Consider the following 17952-nt stretch of genomic DNA (forward strand, 5'->3'; position numbering starts at 1 on the left):
ATTCCCGCATGAGGGTGGGTGTGTGCGAGGGAGGGGTGCGAGGTGGGGACAGGCTGGGGCTTTTGGTAGAAGTGCTGTTGGAGCCAGCCCTGGGGTGCAGTCGGGTCTTCTGAGTTCCCCACTCAGACGTGTTGACCGAGGATCTTGGGGGAGAGGTCTGGGACCATGCAGGTGGGCTGGGGAGCAGGCTCCGTGGACACAACGGGGCGTGAAAGCCCATGAAGAGGCCTTCTGCTGTTTGCTGTTGCTCACAGCATGTCCCCCAGGCATGCCGAGCCAGAGTGTGGGAGCAGGACTCAGCATGCCCGGCTTAGAGTCCCGGCCCTGCCTGTTTCCAGCCATTGGATTTGGAGAAGCCTCCTGGCCTTTGTATGTCTCATTTCTTGACTGAGGGAGTAGGGGTTGTGTTTCAGGGTTGTCAGGGTCTGGTGAGATGTCATTGATTCGAAGCTTAGCACTTGGACCCATTGGACTGTTGTGAAGATTCAGTGAGAAACATCACCTGCTAGATGCTCAGGTTAGGTTCCTGCTCCTAGAACATACTCCCCAGGTGTCCTTACTGGCTTTTATTGTTAGAGTTGATGTCCCATGGTCGGGGAGGGACACGGTGCCCCAATCACCTGTGAGTGTACACACAGGTGCACATGTTACTCTGTCTGGACACACAGGCTGTTGGGGCCAGGAGGGACCAAATAATCCTCTTTTGTAAGGCTGCTCCATGGATGACATTGAGCTGTCAACATCATCCTGACCAAGAAGCCCTCCCTCCTTTCTTGGGGGATTGAGTTTTGACCTGCCTTGCACCTCTGTAGTCTTCACTTTTAAGCCAAACCATCGGGGGTCCCCCCAGGGGCACAGTTTCAGACGGACTGCTGTGGGGGGTGTCCCGGCCGTGCATATAGGACAGTTTGCAGGGTGACTGTCTTTCTGTCCTTCCAGCTCTATTTTATTTTATTTTTTGCTACTGGACGCAGCACAGCACATCTGTGCCCAGCGCCAACCTTCCTCATTGCCTGCCTTTACCCAGGTTTGCCTGCCTTACCTACCCGGAAAACCCCAGCTTTACATATCATTTCTTTGCTGTTGTTTCCCCACCCTGTAGGTTGAGCCAACCCCGCTGCCTTTGTGTTTTCTCTGGCCTGTATTCATGACCTTTAGGACATTGTCCTTGGTCATTTATGTGCCTACATGCCCCTCGGGCTGAGCTTGGTTCATCTCCATGACACCAGCATTCAGTATGGGGCCTGGAAGCTGGCAGGTGTCATAAATATTCCATGAGTACAGGTAATTGAATTTCCTCTTGGTTGGCCACTGTCTGTGGGGCCATCTCCTTTCCCTTAGATCTGGGCTGGTCACTTCAGGCCAGGACTGTCTGCCTGCCTTTCTCCCTTCCTTCCTTCCTCCCTTCCTTCCTTTTCTCCTCCCCTCTCTCTCTTTCTTTCTAATTCTTTTCTTCCTTCCTCCCTTCCTTTTACAAGGATTATGGAAATTTGTGATCTTTGGAAAGGACAGTGGGATGTTGTCTGGGCATCTGTCCACCTGTTGCACGGGCACTTTCTACTTCTGTGGTAGTTTGTGCCACTTTTCCCCCTGCACAAAGAGCTTAGGAATTGGAACTCAGTGAGACCTGGGTTCAAGTCCCAGGCCCACCACTGACTGGCACTGTGGCTTGGGGCAAGTGTCCTATGGTTTCTGGGCCTCAATTTCCACATGTGTGAAATGGGGTTCATGTAAACTGTGATCATCAGGCTCCTGTAAGAGTCCTGTGCCAAGAGCAACCTTGGCCATTGTTTTTGTTGACGTTGTCTCCCCTCAAGGCCTCTTCTCTGCCCCAGCAACTCTCTATTTGTTATCTTTTTTAAAAAAAGATTTGTGTATTTATTTTTATTGCAAAATCATATATACAGAGAGGAGGAGAGATAGAAGAAGATCTTCCCTCTGATGGATGATTCACTCCTCAAGTGACGACAAGTGGCTGGAGCTGAGCCAACCTGAAGCCAGAAGCCAAGAGTTAGGAACTTCCTCCAGGTCTCCCACATGGGTGCAGGGTCCCAAGACTTTGGGCTGTCCTTCACTGCTTTCCCAGGCTACAAGCAGGGAGTTGGATGGGTAGCAGGGCAGCCAGGACTAGCACTGGCGCCCATATGAGATCCCAACAGTTGCAAGACGAGGACTTTAGCCACTAGGCTACTGCGTTAGGCCCTCTATTTGTTTTCTTTCCTGCACCTTGACTTTGGCTTCTGTCTGTCTCTTCTTGTGACTCTTAACTGTTTCATTTCCCACACAGAGAGGTCTTTTGGACCCTCCCCCAATCCAGCCTGGAGTGTACCAGTGTCCACAGCAGAGAAGCCCAGGAACCTTTGGCCCCCAGTTCTGGGATAGCTTCTGGGTGTGCTGACTGCTGCATGGAGCCATCTGGGAGTGGGGGGATGGTGGGCACAGTGGGCCTGTATGCATCTTGAACCCTCAGACTTGGTCCAGTGTCACCGGGTTCTTCATCCTGCTGGATGGGGAACTTAAACAGAGAGAACAGAGCTCCGTACTCTTTGTTTCCCATTGCTCTTCACCTTGGGCTTGCAGACCCTGCTGACCGCTCCACGTGCACCTGCCACCTCCCCACTCTTGCCCCATTCAGTTTATCCCAGCTGCCCTGGCCTCCTTGTAGCTCCTCCTCCTTCTGGCTCTACCTGGGCTGTCCTCATGGACCACGATGTGGCCTCCCCTGGACTGCATGATGCTGGTGCCCTCTCATGCTTCAGGTTTCAGCCCACATGTCACCAGGTCACTTACCCAGGAAGCTCTCTGGGACTCTCGTATCTGAAGAGGGACCTCCAGTGTCTTACCACAACACCCACTCTGTTCCTTTAGCATGCCTGTCTCAGGCTGCAGTTACTGGTGTGTTTGCTGTCAGTCTCTCCTTCTAGGGCATACACTTCCTGGAGGTAGGGGCCCTGCCTGCATTCATTCCTCCACTCACTCATTCATTCATTACTGAGCAGACACGGATCCACAGAGGTCTTCTGTGAGAGGGTGCAGGTTCTAGAGGCGGAGCCAGATGACGCCCATGTCCTGCTGCTGCGGTAATCCCCTTCTCCCTCTGGCCCTCTGCCCGGCTCGCTGGTGAATGGGGTAAGGGAGGTGGAATCGGCTCCCTGGGCTTGCCGTTGTTCTTTGCTCTTGAACGTGAGCTCCATGAAGGAAGGGGTGCAGGTCTGTCTTGCTCCCTCCCTCATATGAGAAGTGTGTAGTGCTTGTGAACGACTGGGTTTCCACGGGAGGCAGGGTTAGCTTCCATTCAAGTCAAACGAGACGGCTTTTATTTTTTTAAATATGATTTATTTATGTATTTATTTTAACTGGAAAGGCAGATTTACAGAGATGAGAGACGAAGATCTTCCATCTGCTGGTTCACTCCCCAGATGGTTGCAACGGCAAGAGCTAATCTGATCTGCAGCTGGAGTCAGCAGGTTCTTGTGAGTCTCCTAAGTGGCTGACCTGAGCCGTCTTCCACTGCCTTCCTAGGCCATACGCTGGGAGCTGGATCAAGTGTGGAGCTGCCGGGACACAATGCTGGCATCTCCATGGGACACTGGACTATAGGGGAATTAGCCTGTTCAAGCACAGTGCTGGCTCCTGGCAAGGCAATTTTTCCAAAGATTTATTTTTATTGGAAAGTCAGGTATACAGAGAGGAGGAGAGGCAGAGAGGAAGATCTTCCCTCCTTTCGATGATTCACTCCCCAAGTGACCGCAACAGCTGGAGCTATGCCAATCTGCAGCCAGGAGCCAGGAACTTCCTCCAGGTCTCCCACGTGGGTGCAGGGTCCCAAGGCTTTGGGCCGTCCTCAACTGCTTTCCCAGGCCACAAGCAGGGAGCTAGAGTGGGACTGTCGGGATTAGAACTGGCACCCATATGGGATCCCAGCGTGTTCAAGGCAAGGATTTTAGCTGCTAGGCCATCAGGGCAAAATTTTGAAAGAAGGATTTAGCTCACTGATTTGCAAGACGGGGGGGCGGGGCGTGGAGAGAGAGAGAGAGAGAGAGAGAGAGAGAGAGAGAGAGAGATCTTCCATCCACTGCCTTGCTACCTAGATGGCTGTAGCAGCCAGGACGGGCCAGGCTAGCGCCAGGAGGCAGGAATCTAGGCACCTGGGCCATCTTGTTCTGCTTTTCCAGATGCATGACCAGGCAGCTGGATTGGAACTGGAGCAGCCTGGATGCCGACAGGTGGAGACACGGAATGCCAGAACCCCAGGCTGAGGCTTAGCCCTTGGCGCTACAATACCAGCCCTAAGCAAGACACGCTTGATGCTGGCTCGTCCTGAAGCTTTCTCCGTGCCTGTAAAGAGAATATATCGATGCACACCTAACATAACATCATGGCGAAGATTTTAAATGAGCCCGCATGGGTGTAGCACCCAACAGATGCCAGGTCTTACAGGGGCGACTGGTTTGTGGATCACTGTGCAGCCAGCAGATGTTCCAATGTAGTGAGCCTGTGCAGCCGCTAGAGTCGGGTAGGTTAGGACCAGTGCGGGTTAGCGAGCGACAGCGACTACACATCGGGAACAGGAACAACTTTCTGAAAGCCAGCGTTTTCCAAGCCATAACACCACTCTTGGTAGGCGGCCAGCGCTGGGTCCCAGAAGGTAGGCGTGACCGCGCGAATGGGCCAAGGCAGAGGGGACCCAAGCGTGAGCTGAGGCAGAGAGGTCAGATGTCCCTGGGTCACTGTCCTGCCAGGCTCTCCAGGAGCGAGGCGTGTGTTCGCCCGAGAATGCTAGTTCCCTGGCCCGAGCCTAGGCAAGGTGAGGCTTTCACGCCGGGCCGAAGGGCCTCCGTGCACGGAAGAGGGGGCTGTGGGGGAAAGGAGGGAGGGACACGCAGGGCCCCGGCGGGCGTCCAGACCCCCGCAGCAGCTTGCGCGGCTGCCAGCGGGGGGCGCCGCAAGACCGCCGATGGCGCGGCCGGGCCTGACGTCAGCGCCCCGCTCGCTCCGGCTCCCGCTCTGGACTCCGGCGCCAGTCCCGCTCCGCGCCGCGCTGCTCCGCTCTGGCTCCGGCTCGCCTCGGGCTCGGCTCGGGCTCCGGCGGCGGCGGCGGCCCCCCGCCCCCCAGCACCGGGCCCCGGGGCCGGCGGCGGCGCCCCCAGCATGGCCCGCGCCCAGGCGCTGGTCCTGGCGCTCACCTTCCAGCTCTGTGCGCCGGAGACCGAGACTCCGGCAGGTAAGAGCGCAGCGGTCGGACGGAGCTTGCCCCGCCGAGCCCCGGGGGCCCGTGGCGCAGCTCGGAAGAAAGTCTGAGTGTTGTGCGGCCGGGCGTTGCGATCCTGCTCCCGGCGTGGGTCTGAGGGTGGGAGGGCGGTCGTGTGTCCAGCATGTTGGGTGACTGCGAATGTGTGTCCGGGGAGTTGCGTGTGCAAGGCAAGGGGCTGTGGTGTGTGTGTGTGTGTGTGTCGGGCCGAATGTGGTGCGCCTCTAGGCGTTGGGTGTGTGCCGAGTGTCTGCCCAGGGCTCGTGTGTGTGTGCCTCCGAGTGGGTTGTGTGTGTGCAGCTGAGTTTGGTGCTGTGGCGGGAGTTGGGTCTGTGCTGACTAGCGTTGCGTGTTTGGGGTGTGTGTGTGAGACAGAGACAGAGAGAGAGAAGAGAGCATAGAGGTGTGTTGAGTGCGGCCGGGGAACTCATGCGTGGTGTGTGCTTGTGAGGTCCATGTCCGTGTGTGTCCGATCGCCGTGTGTGCGCTGTGTACGTGTGGGAGTGTCCGGCGTATGTGTGTGTGTGTGTGTGTGTGTTGTGCGCACTGCTGGGGGCTGTGTGGGTCCGAGCGGTTCCCGGTGTGCCGGGCGTGTGTGTGCGCGACTGTGAGTGTCGGGGCGCGTTGGCTTCGCGGCCGGGAGTATGGAGTGCCAGTGGGATGCGCGCCGAGCCGCGGACGGGTGTGCCCGGGCCCGGCCGCCGAGGGGGCGCCGGCAGGATGTGTGCGTGCGCGCGAGTGCGCGAGTGTGGCGCGCCCGGCCCGAGCAAGTTGTCGCGGCGGCGGTGGCCGTGGGCCGCGCGGAGTCTGGTCCGGCCTGGGGCTCCCGTGGCGCTGGAGCTCGCAACCGCCGACTCCGATGAGCCGGGCTGTTTGTTGTTTCGCAAGTTCGGCGCGGCGCTGGCTGGCCGCTGATCCGAGGCGGCGCCCGGCCCGGCCTGGGAGGGGAGGGCCGGCGCGGGCGGCGAGCTGGAGGGCGCTCCGGGTGGCCCCACCGGCACTGCCTGCCCTGAGGATGGCCGGATGGCGGTAGTTGTGGGGCCGTGTCCCGGGTGAAGCTGGACGTCGGGGCGCGGGCGGGGCTTGGCCAGTGGCTGCGGCCCGGTGCCCCTTCCCGTGGTGCGCAGGAGGCACCGGTGATGCCGAGGTCTCCCGGGACGCTCGCTGGGTCCACTCGGCAACTTTGCTGGTCTGTCCGCGTGGACGTGCGTCGTGTGTCGCCGTGTGTCCTGGCGTCTCCGTAGTCGGGTTCCACCTTCTTGGTGTGTGTGTGTGTGTGTGTGTGTGTCTGCGTATCTGCCTGTGGTGTGAAGAGCTTAGGTGTGCCCGCACGGCGTGTGCCCTGGGTGCCTTGTGTTGTGAGTGTGTGTGTGTGTGTGTGTGTGTGTGTGCGCGCGCGCGCCCCACACCCTGCCTTACGGCCTGGGAGCCCAGTCTGTGTCCCCTCCTGCCGCTTTGAGTCAGCCCTTCACCTGGGGACCCTCTCCACCGGTGCAGAGTAACGGGGAGACGCCTCGGGCGGGGATCCGAGCCGACACGTGCCGGTCTGCCTTGGTGGGGAGAGATTCCTTCGGGCTCCAGACGACAACCGCCTCCTCGGGATCCAGTCACGCCCTCTGTCGCTGCACTGGTCCCAGCCTCCCACGCTTGCCGCTTTGACCTCGCTGTGCACAAGATGGTGGCTTAGTGAGACCTCCCTCCCCCATCTTTCCCCTCCCCCTGCTCAGCCCTCCAGCAGTTGTGCCCTCACCCCTACTCCTGCACAGTGACCCTGATTCCCGGGTCTCAGCTTCTGCCAGCGGGGGGGCTTATCCCTCAGTTTCCCACCTGCTTTTTGGGCACAGCAGTAACTGTGCACAGCACTTGGTAGATTGAGAAGTGAGGCTTTGTGGGTGCCAGTATTGTTTGAAAGCCCTGGAGATTGATTTGAGGCCAATGGGGAGATGGGTTCAAATGTACCTTCCCCCTCCGCTTGATGGCCGTGTGACTTCTCAGGCTCCTGACATCACCCCTGTGGCTACGATTCAGAAACAGCCAGGAGAGAGGTGACATCACCGTGCCCCTGTCCTGGGTCCCTGCTGGCCTCATAGGTTTCCCAGGTAGGGATGTGTGATGTCTACACTGCAGAGATCCGTCCCCCTGTGTTCAGGCTTGTTTTGTCCTTTGTGAGTTGTGGACTGCAGGAATGAAGGAGAGGCTGCCCAGTGGTTTCAGATTGGGCAATATGGCTTGTCCCAGCAGCCTGCTTCTTGCCTGGGGCTTGTGAGAGGGAACTCTGCAGGGCCTGGTGGGAGTGGCAGTCTGTGGTGAGGGGTTGGGTGGAGTGTGTCTAAGCTGAGTGACTTCCTGCCCAGCCTTGGAGTGGGCATTTGCTTGCTGGAGCCACGCAAGATGCCACCCTTCCAAGCTTCTGTTCGGCTGTGCTGGCTGGTGGGGTGGCCCTTCTGTGCAGGGCAGGGTTAGTCAGGGTCTCAGTGGGTGCCCTGGGCCCCTGGCTCCCTCCCCACCCTCCTCTGAGTTGCCGTCCCCATGTGCTGCTGCTGTATATTGACCATTTGCCTGCTCAGAGTCTCCCTCATTTGCTTGCTTCTCTCTATCCTCAGTTATCTTTCACCTGCAGGGAGGCTTCCCTCAGCTTCTCACTTCCCCACCCGGTGCCAGAGCCCTTCCTAAAATTCACATTTGAAACCTTGGGTTAAAATCCTTCTGAGGGGCTGGGATTGTGGCACATCAGATTAATGCGAGCACCCAAATGGGTGCTGGTTCTAGTCCCGACTGCTCCTCTTCCAATCCAGTGCCCTGCTAATGAGCCTGTGAAGGGAGCAGAGGCTAGCCCATGCACATGGGAGACTTGGATGATGTTCCAGGCTCCTGGGTTTGGTCTGGCCCTGCCCCTGTTGTTGTGGCCATTTGGAAAGTGAAGCAGCCCATGGAAGATCTCTTTTTTTCTCTCTGTAACTCCAATTATGCCTTTCAAACAAACAGATAAATTGTAAAGCCTTTTGGAGGCTCCCCACTGCCTTTGGGGTGAAACCCTCCCTCTAGATCTTGGCTGTGTTGTTGGCTGCAGCGCCTGCCTGTCTGTCCAGCCGCTTGTTTGGGGGCATTTGCCCCTTGCATCCTAGGATCTGGCCAGGCTGGCTCACTCGCTCCAGCTTCCTGGCAGCCCCTTGCCTGGGCCCTTGCACAGGCTTCCATTTCTCCCTATCTGGGAGCTCTCCAGCTTCATCTCTTTGCAGGTGAACTCCTGCTCGCTTCCTCCTTGAAGCCCGCTTACCTGTGCCCTGTGCTAGCCCAGGAGCGGGGTGGGAATCCATTGAGTTTTTACCCAGCACTGTCATTCTTGTAATTACAGTTTATCAGTCCTGCCACCCTTACCGTGAGCCCAGGGAGGACAGGGACTGGGCGTTTCACTCGCCTCTGAACCCGTAGTGCTCCACCAAGGTCTGGACCACCAGGCCAAGTTCATCTGCGGGGCTTCAGGAATCAGTGAAGTGCTGTGGGTCAAGTTCAGAGCTGGAGACACCAGATGGGGGCGCACTGACTCCACTAAAAGTGGAGATTAAAGAGCTAGGTTTTTCCCTCCAGGAATCTGGAAAATTCTGCTGGGGGATGGTATTACGTTATGAAAAGGCCACGTAGAGAGTGTCATCCAGGGACTTGGGGAGGTGAAGTCGCTGGTGGAAGAAGCAGGTCTACTGCCTGCTACCCCCACGGCCACCCCCACGTCGAGCCCCTCTGCATGTGCATGCTGCTTTCCAGCCCGGCAGCTGGCACGGCCCTGCCCGGCCCCCAGGCTCAGTCCTTTGTGATGAGGCCTTGGCAGTTGGTGAGGCACTGAGTCCCAACGGTCATCCAGCCTCTGGGGGAGGAGCCCTGGGTCAGGAGCGGGAGAGGAACTTGCTTGCTGGCAGACCCTGCTCAGTCCTCAACTCCAGGTCTGGGATGGGGGTCGTAACCTCTGTCCTGGCCTTTTCTGAGCTGGAGGGAAGGGAGGAGGGCTATTTGCTGTGGGTGCCCCTGGCAGGGGTGTGTGTATGAGAGAGAGAGGGAGAGAAAGAGAGAGAAATTGCGATTTTAGTAAGGGGCACAGGGCCTGTGGTACCTGGCAGGGCATCTGGCCATGTGTTTTACCCTGGTGTAGCAGGATCTGAGTTTGGGTTAGCAGGTGACTGGCTGCTTTGGGCCCAGGGGTGAAGATCCATGTGTTAAGGTCCTGTAGTTGGGTGGGCTGTCAGTGTGGGTGGCTGATGTCTCCGTGTCTAGGTGCGGGTGTTCTGTGACCCAGGTGTGGGTACATGAGAGAAGGCACACAGGCTACCCCAGGGCCTGGGGAAGGGAAGGTGGGTGTGTGAATTGTCAGGGCTGCTCAGGTTTAGGGGTAATCAACTGTAGGTATCTTAGTGTTGTGTCCAGACACCTGGGTGGGAGGTTGTCCATGTGTCTAGCTGCAGGATTCTCATGAAATGAAGCATCCAGGTGTTTGTGAGAGTGTGTGTGTGGGGGGGTCCCTTTTCTGTTTGTATGTTCAGGTGTGGAGGTGCCCTGGTGTCCTGTGGCTGGCTGTTCATCCAAGAGTGAGGTGCACATGTGTGAGATGTTGGGTGGGAGTGACTGGGAGCTGGGGTCAGCTCAGCCTCTGACACCCTCCTTACCTGGAGGCTTGCACCCCAGTCTCTCTCCAGATCCAAAGCTAGGAGCCACGGAAGGAGGCCTCATGGGTTGGAGTCTCCCTGGTCAGTCGCCAGGAGACCTGTGTTGTCCAATAGAACTTTGTGCCTTGGTGGGCATCTTGGTCCTCCAGTTGTCTGATGTGATAACCATTTGCTCACATGGTTTTCTTCCATCTTAATGTGTTGAGCTGAATTCAAATGTTTAGGCCTTCCGTTATATTGACCGGATTCCTGGTCCACGGAAGTCCTGCGTAGCTGCTGGCTGTTCTCATAGTCATCCGAGAGGATGTCCCCACTGGTCCAGGAGGTTCTGCAGGTGCCAGGTCTGCAGCATAGTGGGGAGCGAGACTGGGCACTGTAGGGGTGGACGGTGCCCCAGCAGCCACCGAGAAGTTTGTGCTGAATCCTTCTCTCCAGACTTGTGATTTCCCATGTAGGCTCATGCAGCAGCTCTTCCTTGCTCTGCTCTCTACCTCTTGCTCTCACTTGTGACCATGGTGGCCTCCTTTAGGCAGGCATAGGATGCTTTGCCTTGAGCTGAAGGTTCCCCAACCCCTGCAGAACAAAACGCATGCATAGCCTGGCCCACAAGGCAGTGCCAGTCTGGTCATTTCTTTTCCACTTCACATTATGCTTTTCCTCTGATGACCCCACTTATGCTCCCCACTGGCTGTGCCCTGATGGCCGGGCCACCTGCTGCTCCTGCAGCCCCCTCCGTGGGCTTTTCGCACCTCTCTGCCTTTGCACATGCCACACCCCTCTTCTGAGAGCATTCGTCCTTTCTCCTGGGCACTGCCCACTTGCTCAGTCTTCAGAGTCCAGGTCTATGGTCACTTGCTCAGTGATTCCTCCTCTCCCCACTAAGCTGGGCCTCTGTCATACTTGGTCGTGAAGACCTTGTTACACATAGCAGGTGTCCCCTAAGCTGTGGCATCCATGTGAGCCTCTAGTGGGTAGAAAAGGCTTGGAGTGGTTGTCAGGAGGAGCTTGGGCTCCAGGGGTATGGTCAAGGCCAGGCGTCCTTGCTGGAGCTGGATATGGCCTCCTGCTGCCTGAAGGATGGCTAGGGGGGGATGCTAGAGCTCAGAAGCTATGGTTGCTGGATGACTCAGGAGAACTTGGCAGAGTTGCCAGGTGCAGACCCCAGGACCAAATGCTGAATCAAAAGGGATGAGATAAAAGGGGTTTTGTGGAGCTGCTGAGATTTGGGAATGTCAGAGTAGGAGCTGGGGAGACAGATTGGGATGGAGGTATTATGGAGAGGCATCATTGGGGATACATGGACAAGGTCACTGCTAGGGATTGAGGACAGCCTAGCCAGTGAGGAGACAGGTGGTGCTAGGGGAATAACCGAGGGTTAGGGACAGTTGGAGATGGAGGTAATGGGTATGTGGGACAGCTGAGGGATAGGAAGTGATAACTGGGAGATGTCAGTAACCTATGTGTACTGGACAAGTGTGTCTTGGTTGACAGAGGGGTATAGACATTGTTCAGAATGTGTGTGTGTGTGTGTGTGGTTTGTGGGAGAGGGGACTGGTAAACAGCATCCAGAATAGGTTCAGATCCTGCTCTAGAACTTATAACTGTGTGACTCCTGGCCAAGACCTGACCTCCGTGAGCCATTGGCATTCTCGTTTGTGAGATGGGCATGGTGGCTGAGCACCCCGCATAGGGTTGTCATAAGGGTGTGTGGGGTGTATTTGTACCCATCTCATTTAGAACCAGCGGGCACTTCGAAGCACCGTGTTAGTGTTTGCCGTCATGAACTGTATGCATGCGAGCATGTGTGGGGGCATCGTGTATGTTCAGAAAAGCTTGTTCTTGGCTTCTGATGAAGTCGAGACCTGGAGGGAGTGAAGGTGGCCGGGATGGAGGGACAGGCTGCTTGAGTCTGGCTGTCTTCTTCCTTCCTCCCCATTGTTCATCTCACCTCCTCCTACCTTGGGCCAGGGCCTAATTCAGTAGGACTCCCTTCCCCACCCTCCATCATCCTGCCCCTCACCGCACCACCCTGGGCTGGGGGCCAGGGGCTGAGCTTTAATCATCCAAAAGCTTTTCAACAGCATGTGCCTTCATTGTTTGCCTGCCAGCCTGCTGGTGCCCAGCTTGGACATAAATACCTGCACAATGGGCTCAATTCTGGACTGCCTGCCTCGTGGGTGGCAGCGGCTTCATTCTGTGCCCTTGGATAGTCACCGGGGCAGGCGATGGTGGCGGATTGGGGTCAAGGTGGAAGGAAGTCCACAGGGCAGATGTGACTTGAGTCCCAAGCCTTGGACTGAGCCCTGGCCCAGCCTGACAAAGCTGTGGGCACAGGACCCCCTGGGGGTGTGGTTTCCCCAGCCCTCCTGCAGCACATTGATGCCACCTTGATGTCTTACACCTGCTAGCTGCACTGCAGCACGGTGTAGATGGCCCTGTGAGTGTGCCCTCTAGGGCACCCAGATCCAGCACTCACATTGTACTCCATGCTGCCTGGCATTGCATTGGGTGTGTAGGGAATCCTGAGCTCCCTTTGTACTCTCGTCTTGCCCTGTGCCCCTGCCCAGTTGTCCTGCCCAGTAGCTCTTGGTAGCTCTCTTCTGCGCTGCTGTCTCCCACTGGGAAGGGGGATTCTTCTGGGACTCTGGACACTGCCCCACTGCTTGCCACCATTTCTGGCTTTTTGAAAGCTACATTGCCTGACAGCCTCATTGAGTTTTGCTGTCCCAACATGACAGGACCTCACTGGTCACTCAGTGTTGTCCTGGGTATGTGTGCCCTCCAGGGGCTTGGGCCTAGCTCCTCAGCATGCCCGTCACTGCACGACAGCATGCGGCGTCTTTGCCCTGCAATGCATCATTACAGTAGGCACCTGTACCGCGGCAGCCATGTGGGTTTGCCTGAGTCCCTGTGCACTCCACAGGTGTCCCTTTGCCTCCCGTAGCACTCGTGCCTCTGCTTTACTGTGCGCACTGGCCATGTGCCTCCTCGCCCAGTCCTGTGCTGCCCCACTGCCCTCCATGGCATCTCAGCCTTTCGCAAGTGACTTCCCAAGTTTCCCTTTGCAGCCCCAGGTGGGCACCAGGTTTGCCTTGAATTTCCTCCCCACAGTGCACCTGTGCCCCAGCATAGAATTAGGGAGGCTGTGCCTCTTCTGCAGGATGGGATTTCCCTGGCCTGGGTTTGTGTGGCAGTACTGCCAGCAGAGTCCTGCTCATGGCAGTTGTGCACTGTCACTGCCACAGGGCCTTCCCTCTGCCATATACCTGCTCTCTGCTGGGTTTTGTGTCCTTCCCTGGATTTCAAGACCTAGAACCCTTGGATTTGAACCCACCTTCCCATGCACACCTGCACTGCACACTGTATTTTTGCAACCACTTGTCAGTGCACTGGAGTCCAAAACTGTCAGTGCTCCGGGACCTTAGTGAACTTGCATTTGTGAACTTGTTTGCTGCAGCCAGCAGTTGATTCTGTCCCTCTCTGCATCCTTCCCTTGTCTGTGTCTCTGGTTCCTGCATGCCTGCACTGGACACACCCTTGCGGGAGAATGCAGAGTTTCTTCCCTTTTCCTTAGCCATGGCCAAGTATTACAGAGGGAGAAAACTCCTCCTGTGTCCACTCAGCTGTGGCGCAGCACTGGGAACCAGCCCAGTGTGCTGTAAGGGGCATGGCCGTGGTGGCTACATTTGGTGCAGTCCTGGCTGTCAGACTTGCCGCACATGTGACACCTTCATGCTGTGTTATATGGTCCTGCCGATTCTGTCCTGGGGTGTGTGTACACCATGCCCAGCTCCCTGATGTTCTCATTACCTCTGCTTCTGTGCAGTGGGAAGCTGCTACAGGGAACCCTCCATGTGCCACCCTGTGGCTCTGCCCTCTTGGTCCATGATGCCTTTATAAAGTGCAGGTCCTTGCACCGCATAGGCCATGACCCCCTGCTCTGTCTGACCCGGGTGTCTGTGCTGTAGATCTGTGTACTGCGCTCAGTGGGCCTCTGCTCAGTGTTTTGCTCCGTGTGTGCCCCTGAGTCAGATTCCCCCCACTCCAGTTTTGCCAACATAGCTGTACTGTGCCAGTGCTAGGATTTGCAGTGCCTGCTGACCTGTGAGTTGGGGAGTGGGTGTGGCATAGATTCACCTGCTGCACTTGGCTTGCTGCTATCCTCAGTGCAGATGGTAGGAAGTTGGCATGACTGAGCTCTTTGTTGGCTCTTGTGCGTAGGGCCAGCTCAGCTTTTTTCCTCCTCTGACTGTCTCCCTGGTTGTGGCCATGTTGAGCCCCAGGTAAGTAGATGAAGAAGTTCTTGCCAGCCCTGCTTGTCAGTCAGGGCTCTGGTGGGCACCTCTGGGAGCCCAACTCAAGTCTGGATTGTTGATTTGGCAATGAGCATGGTGAGATGGGCTGGGCTAGGGCTTGGGGCTGTTGTCCTGGTTCCATCTACTCTACCAAGGGTTTGGGGATGGAGTTTAAAGGCTGAGGATGGGGGCTTTAGGAAGGGAGAAAGTGGGAGGCAGAGATGAAGCTATATAGGTAGTTGGGGTGGAGAATCCAGGATAGGGTTAGATGAGTGAGGCTGCCCAGGAGTAGAACCCGTGTTGGCTCTAGCATTGGAATGAGTTGCCCAGGATGGGGGCGCGGGGGCAGCTTCGGATGATGAAAGGGACCAACCTTGTCCCTGGGGTCTTATTTGTTTTTTTTTTCTGACTTAGGATGGCGGCTTTAGCGTCTGGTGTGGGGTAAGATCCTAGCCCCCTATGTGTAGGAGAAGTTTGATTTCTCTTTGGTGCCATCTTTGGGAACTGGATTTTCTGTTGACAAACCAAAGAGAGCAAGCATCTCATGGCAAACAGGCTGTGCTTACCCAGGGCCTTTAGAAAACCGGAGCAGTGGCAGGGACAGTGGACAGAGGACACCCTGGTCACATACGTGCGTGTGTGCACACACACGGCTCCCTTCACCCTGCTACCTGTGCATGCTCCCTCCTAGGCACACACTCACCACTGGGTGTGCCCATCGTGGGCTGCTCATGCATGTACACACTCGGCGCTCACACACTCTCCCCTCCACATCTGTCCCCCAGTAGTTCTCCCTGCCCTCACATGAGTCCTACTCATGGACACATTACACCCTGCAGCCAGAATAGCAGGGTGCCCTGTTCTCATTTCCTGTGCCAAGAAGAAGGATCTAGAGAGGGCCTGTCGCTTGCCCTTGATGACAAAGAGACCTGTGGCTCAGTAGGAATGGAAGTCATGTGTCGTGTCTCTGGGTTAGCACTTGAATTTGGTGCCAAGCTATCCTGTCACTCTTACAGCTGCCTGTGCACACACACACACACACACATTCACATTCACACTGCCACTCACAGGAACTTGCATGTGGAGGTGTGTGTGGTGTTCCCCCCTCACATGCCTCCAAAGCTCGCTGTGCCCCTGAGCTCACCCCATCCAGAGCCTAGCCCAGCCGGATGTGGAGAGACCATCCCCCTGCTTCCCAAATTGTGGCAGGCGGTTGCTCAGGCAACCGCCCTGCAGATTGGGGAGATTAGCTGAGGAATGTAGCTGGGCCAGTTGTGGCTGGGGCTGGGGGAGCTGTGCAGGATGTGTGAGTTGCTGACTGTTTCAGCCTACCCTCTTCCCAAGGTCTCTGCAGAAATGAGGTGCCCAGACTGAGACGTGCTTGGGCGAGGCTGGGGAACCAGAATGGATGGGTGCTGTGTACTCCTTTGCTGTCCTGTCTACCCGCAACTGGGACCAGGCCATGAGCCTTCCCACTTGTGACCTCTTGGTGGCTTGGTCCAAGTCCCTCCTTGGATCCTGGTGTGATCTCTGGAGAGGCTCTGTGACCTGCTCAGTGCTCATCAGGCGCATCTCTTACCTGGCTCCCTGCTTGACTGGGCTATGTGTTTACTTACCACCTTGTTTGCCCTGGTGGGCCCCCATTGCCTTCAGGGGCCTCCCATCCACCTCTGGCCTTGCCTTGCTCACAGGGAGCCTCCTCCAGGAAGCCTTTCCCTGGTGCCCACTACTTCATTGTAGGAACCTCCCCTTTCTGGCCTTTATCCTTCTTTGCGTTGTCTCACTCCTGCGTTGCCCTGCCCATTCATTTGCAAAGACCCTGAAGGCCGGTAGAATTGCCAACATCCTTGGGCCTCTGATAGTGCCCACTGACTAGGAACTGCTTTGTAGTGCCCGGGACACATGTTGTGTGAATGAAACTGAGTGGACACTCGTGGCCCATGGGGAATGGAGATTGGGCAAGCTGGGATGAAGTGGGTGGTTTGAACCCTCACTTCTGCATGTAGCTGTATGTACTGGGGCAAGTGGCAGCAACTTGCTGGACCTTAGGCTCACTCTGTAAACTGGAACACTAATAGTGCCTGTCTTTGGGGTGACTGCACAGGTGCCCATGCAGTAGCCAGCGGCCCCTCTCTGGTGGGGAGGCACATGTCTGTGCGTGTATTGGTGTCAGTGGAATCCAGAGGATCCTCAGCTGTAGTTCCCACTCTGAAATCAAGGTCTGAGTTAGTTTTGGCTCCTGGTTCTCTGACATGAGTTGGGGCTGGGACTGGACTTTGGGGCTCCTGAGCTGTCCAGGCTGAAGGCAATGGGGGGCACTGGCCGAATCTGGGGAAAGCTGATGGTTCCATCTCTGTGTAAGCTTGGGGGAGGTGTGGATTTCTGTTCAGGGTTGGGGGAGCTCAGAGATGTTACTCCCAGGGGTTGTTGCTGCAGCTAGTATAAGGAGGGACTCAAACAGTGACCCGGAGACTGACCCCACCATCCTGGACTCAGGGCCACCTTGGATGCCTGTTTCCCCAGAACTATCTTAGATCTCCTAGGTCTTGGCCCCCTTGTGCCCCCTTGCCTAAGTAAGCTTAGTGACCTTCAGGTTTAAATCAATCCCCTGGAGCATTTATCCCTGGTGTCCTTGGTGTCTGCTTGGTGGCTGCGTCTGCCAGTCCCTGACCCTACACTCCCTATCCCCACCTTGAGAGTGCTGCTTCCCTTTGCTCTCTCTTCTCTCCTCTCCTTGTGTGCTCCGTCTCTCTGTTCCTGCTTTCTCCCTGCCCCGTGGCTGCCTCCCCTGCTGAAATAAAGCATCCTACTTTTGGGTTTGTGGCAATAAAAGCTAACAGCTAGGCATGGCTCGGACACATGGGGCTGGATGATTGTGGATTGAGGGGGTCACTGGGGGGGGTTCAGTCAGCTTGGGATATGCCCCTTGCTGGTGTGGGTTGTAAGGGGTTATTTGATCAAGGACAGGGGTCAGACTGGCTGGAATCAGCTGCTCTAAGCCAGCCAGTCTAATGGGCATTTTGGCTGATATTAGCTAACCTCAGAGCCATCTGGGCAGGGACAGTTGGAGGCCACTTTGGCTGAAGCCAGTCTCCCTATGGGTCACCAGCATGGTTGATTCAGTCCAGAGGGGCCTATGACTGGACTCAGCCGGTCTTGGGCTTGCTGTGACTGACTGATGTCAGATGGTCTGGGTGTCACTCTGAGAAGTCCGTCTGTAGTCATGTGGCCTGGCTTAGGATGGACAGGAGGATAGCCAAGGATCTGGCATTCCCCAGTTCACACCAGACCAGGAGTGGGAAATCTTGGAGTAGCAACCTGCTTATTTTTGAAGAAACAGGAAGGGCCTGAACGCTGGCCTGAAGTTAGGGGTCCTCTTCCTTCAGGAAGCCTTCTCTGACCATCTCTATTGTCCGTGTCATTTTCTGGAGGGAGAGCCAAAACCATCCTTGCACCAGTGGGGTTAAAACTTGCCCAGCTACCCTCGGGCCACAGGGCACAATGCTGATTTGATCTACCAGGACCTCCAGGTCCTGGAGGGGACCTTGGGTTCCATCCTTGTGTTGCTTGGTGCCAGCCACATGCCCGCCTCTCATCCTTTTACACCTATGGCATCTGTGAAGAGGAGCAGATGCCAACAGTGGCAAGTTGCTTTGTGCCTGGCTCTGTGGAGTGAGTGAGTTCCCCCAGGAGAAGCTGCTGCCGCCTGGGAAGCCGGGGAGCCTCCTGAGAGTAGAGTTTCCCGCTGATC

The 17952-nt window shown here is 56.6% G+C and overlaps 1 protein-coding gene across 8 annotated transcripts in view; it reads left to right on the plus strand.

Annotated features, from left to right (window-relative positions):
• The first annotated feature begins 4699 nt into the window (after positions 1 to 4699).
• PTPRU (protein tyrosine phosphatase receptor type U) overlaps positions 4700 to 17952 on the plus strand; it is a 74437-nt gene continuing 61184 nt past the window's right edge. For 4 of the 8 annotated variants that reach the window (XM_058677944.1, XM_058677955.1, XM_058677960.1 and 1 more), the window contains exon 1: positions 5002 to 5224. In XM_058677944.1, coding sequence (XP_058533927.1) covers positions 5152 to 5224 — 73 coding nt within the window. In that variant the 5' untranslated portion in view covers positions 5002 to 5151. Of the gene's footprint in view, positions 4808 to 5001; positions 5225 to 17952 lie in introns of those variants that run through there. The other 4 variants (XM_058677940.1, XM_058677942.1, XM_058677939.1 and 1 more) reach the window with 4 other exon arrangements.

This window comes from Ochotona princeps, chromosome 2 (genome assembly GCF_030435755.1).
Source record: "Ochotona princeps isolate mOchPri1 chromosome 2, mOchPri1.hap1, whole genome shotgun sequence".
Classification (NCBI taxonomy): domain Eukaryota; kingdom Metazoa; phylum Chordata; class Mammalia; order Lagomorpha; family Ochotonidae; genus Ochotona; species Ochotona princeps.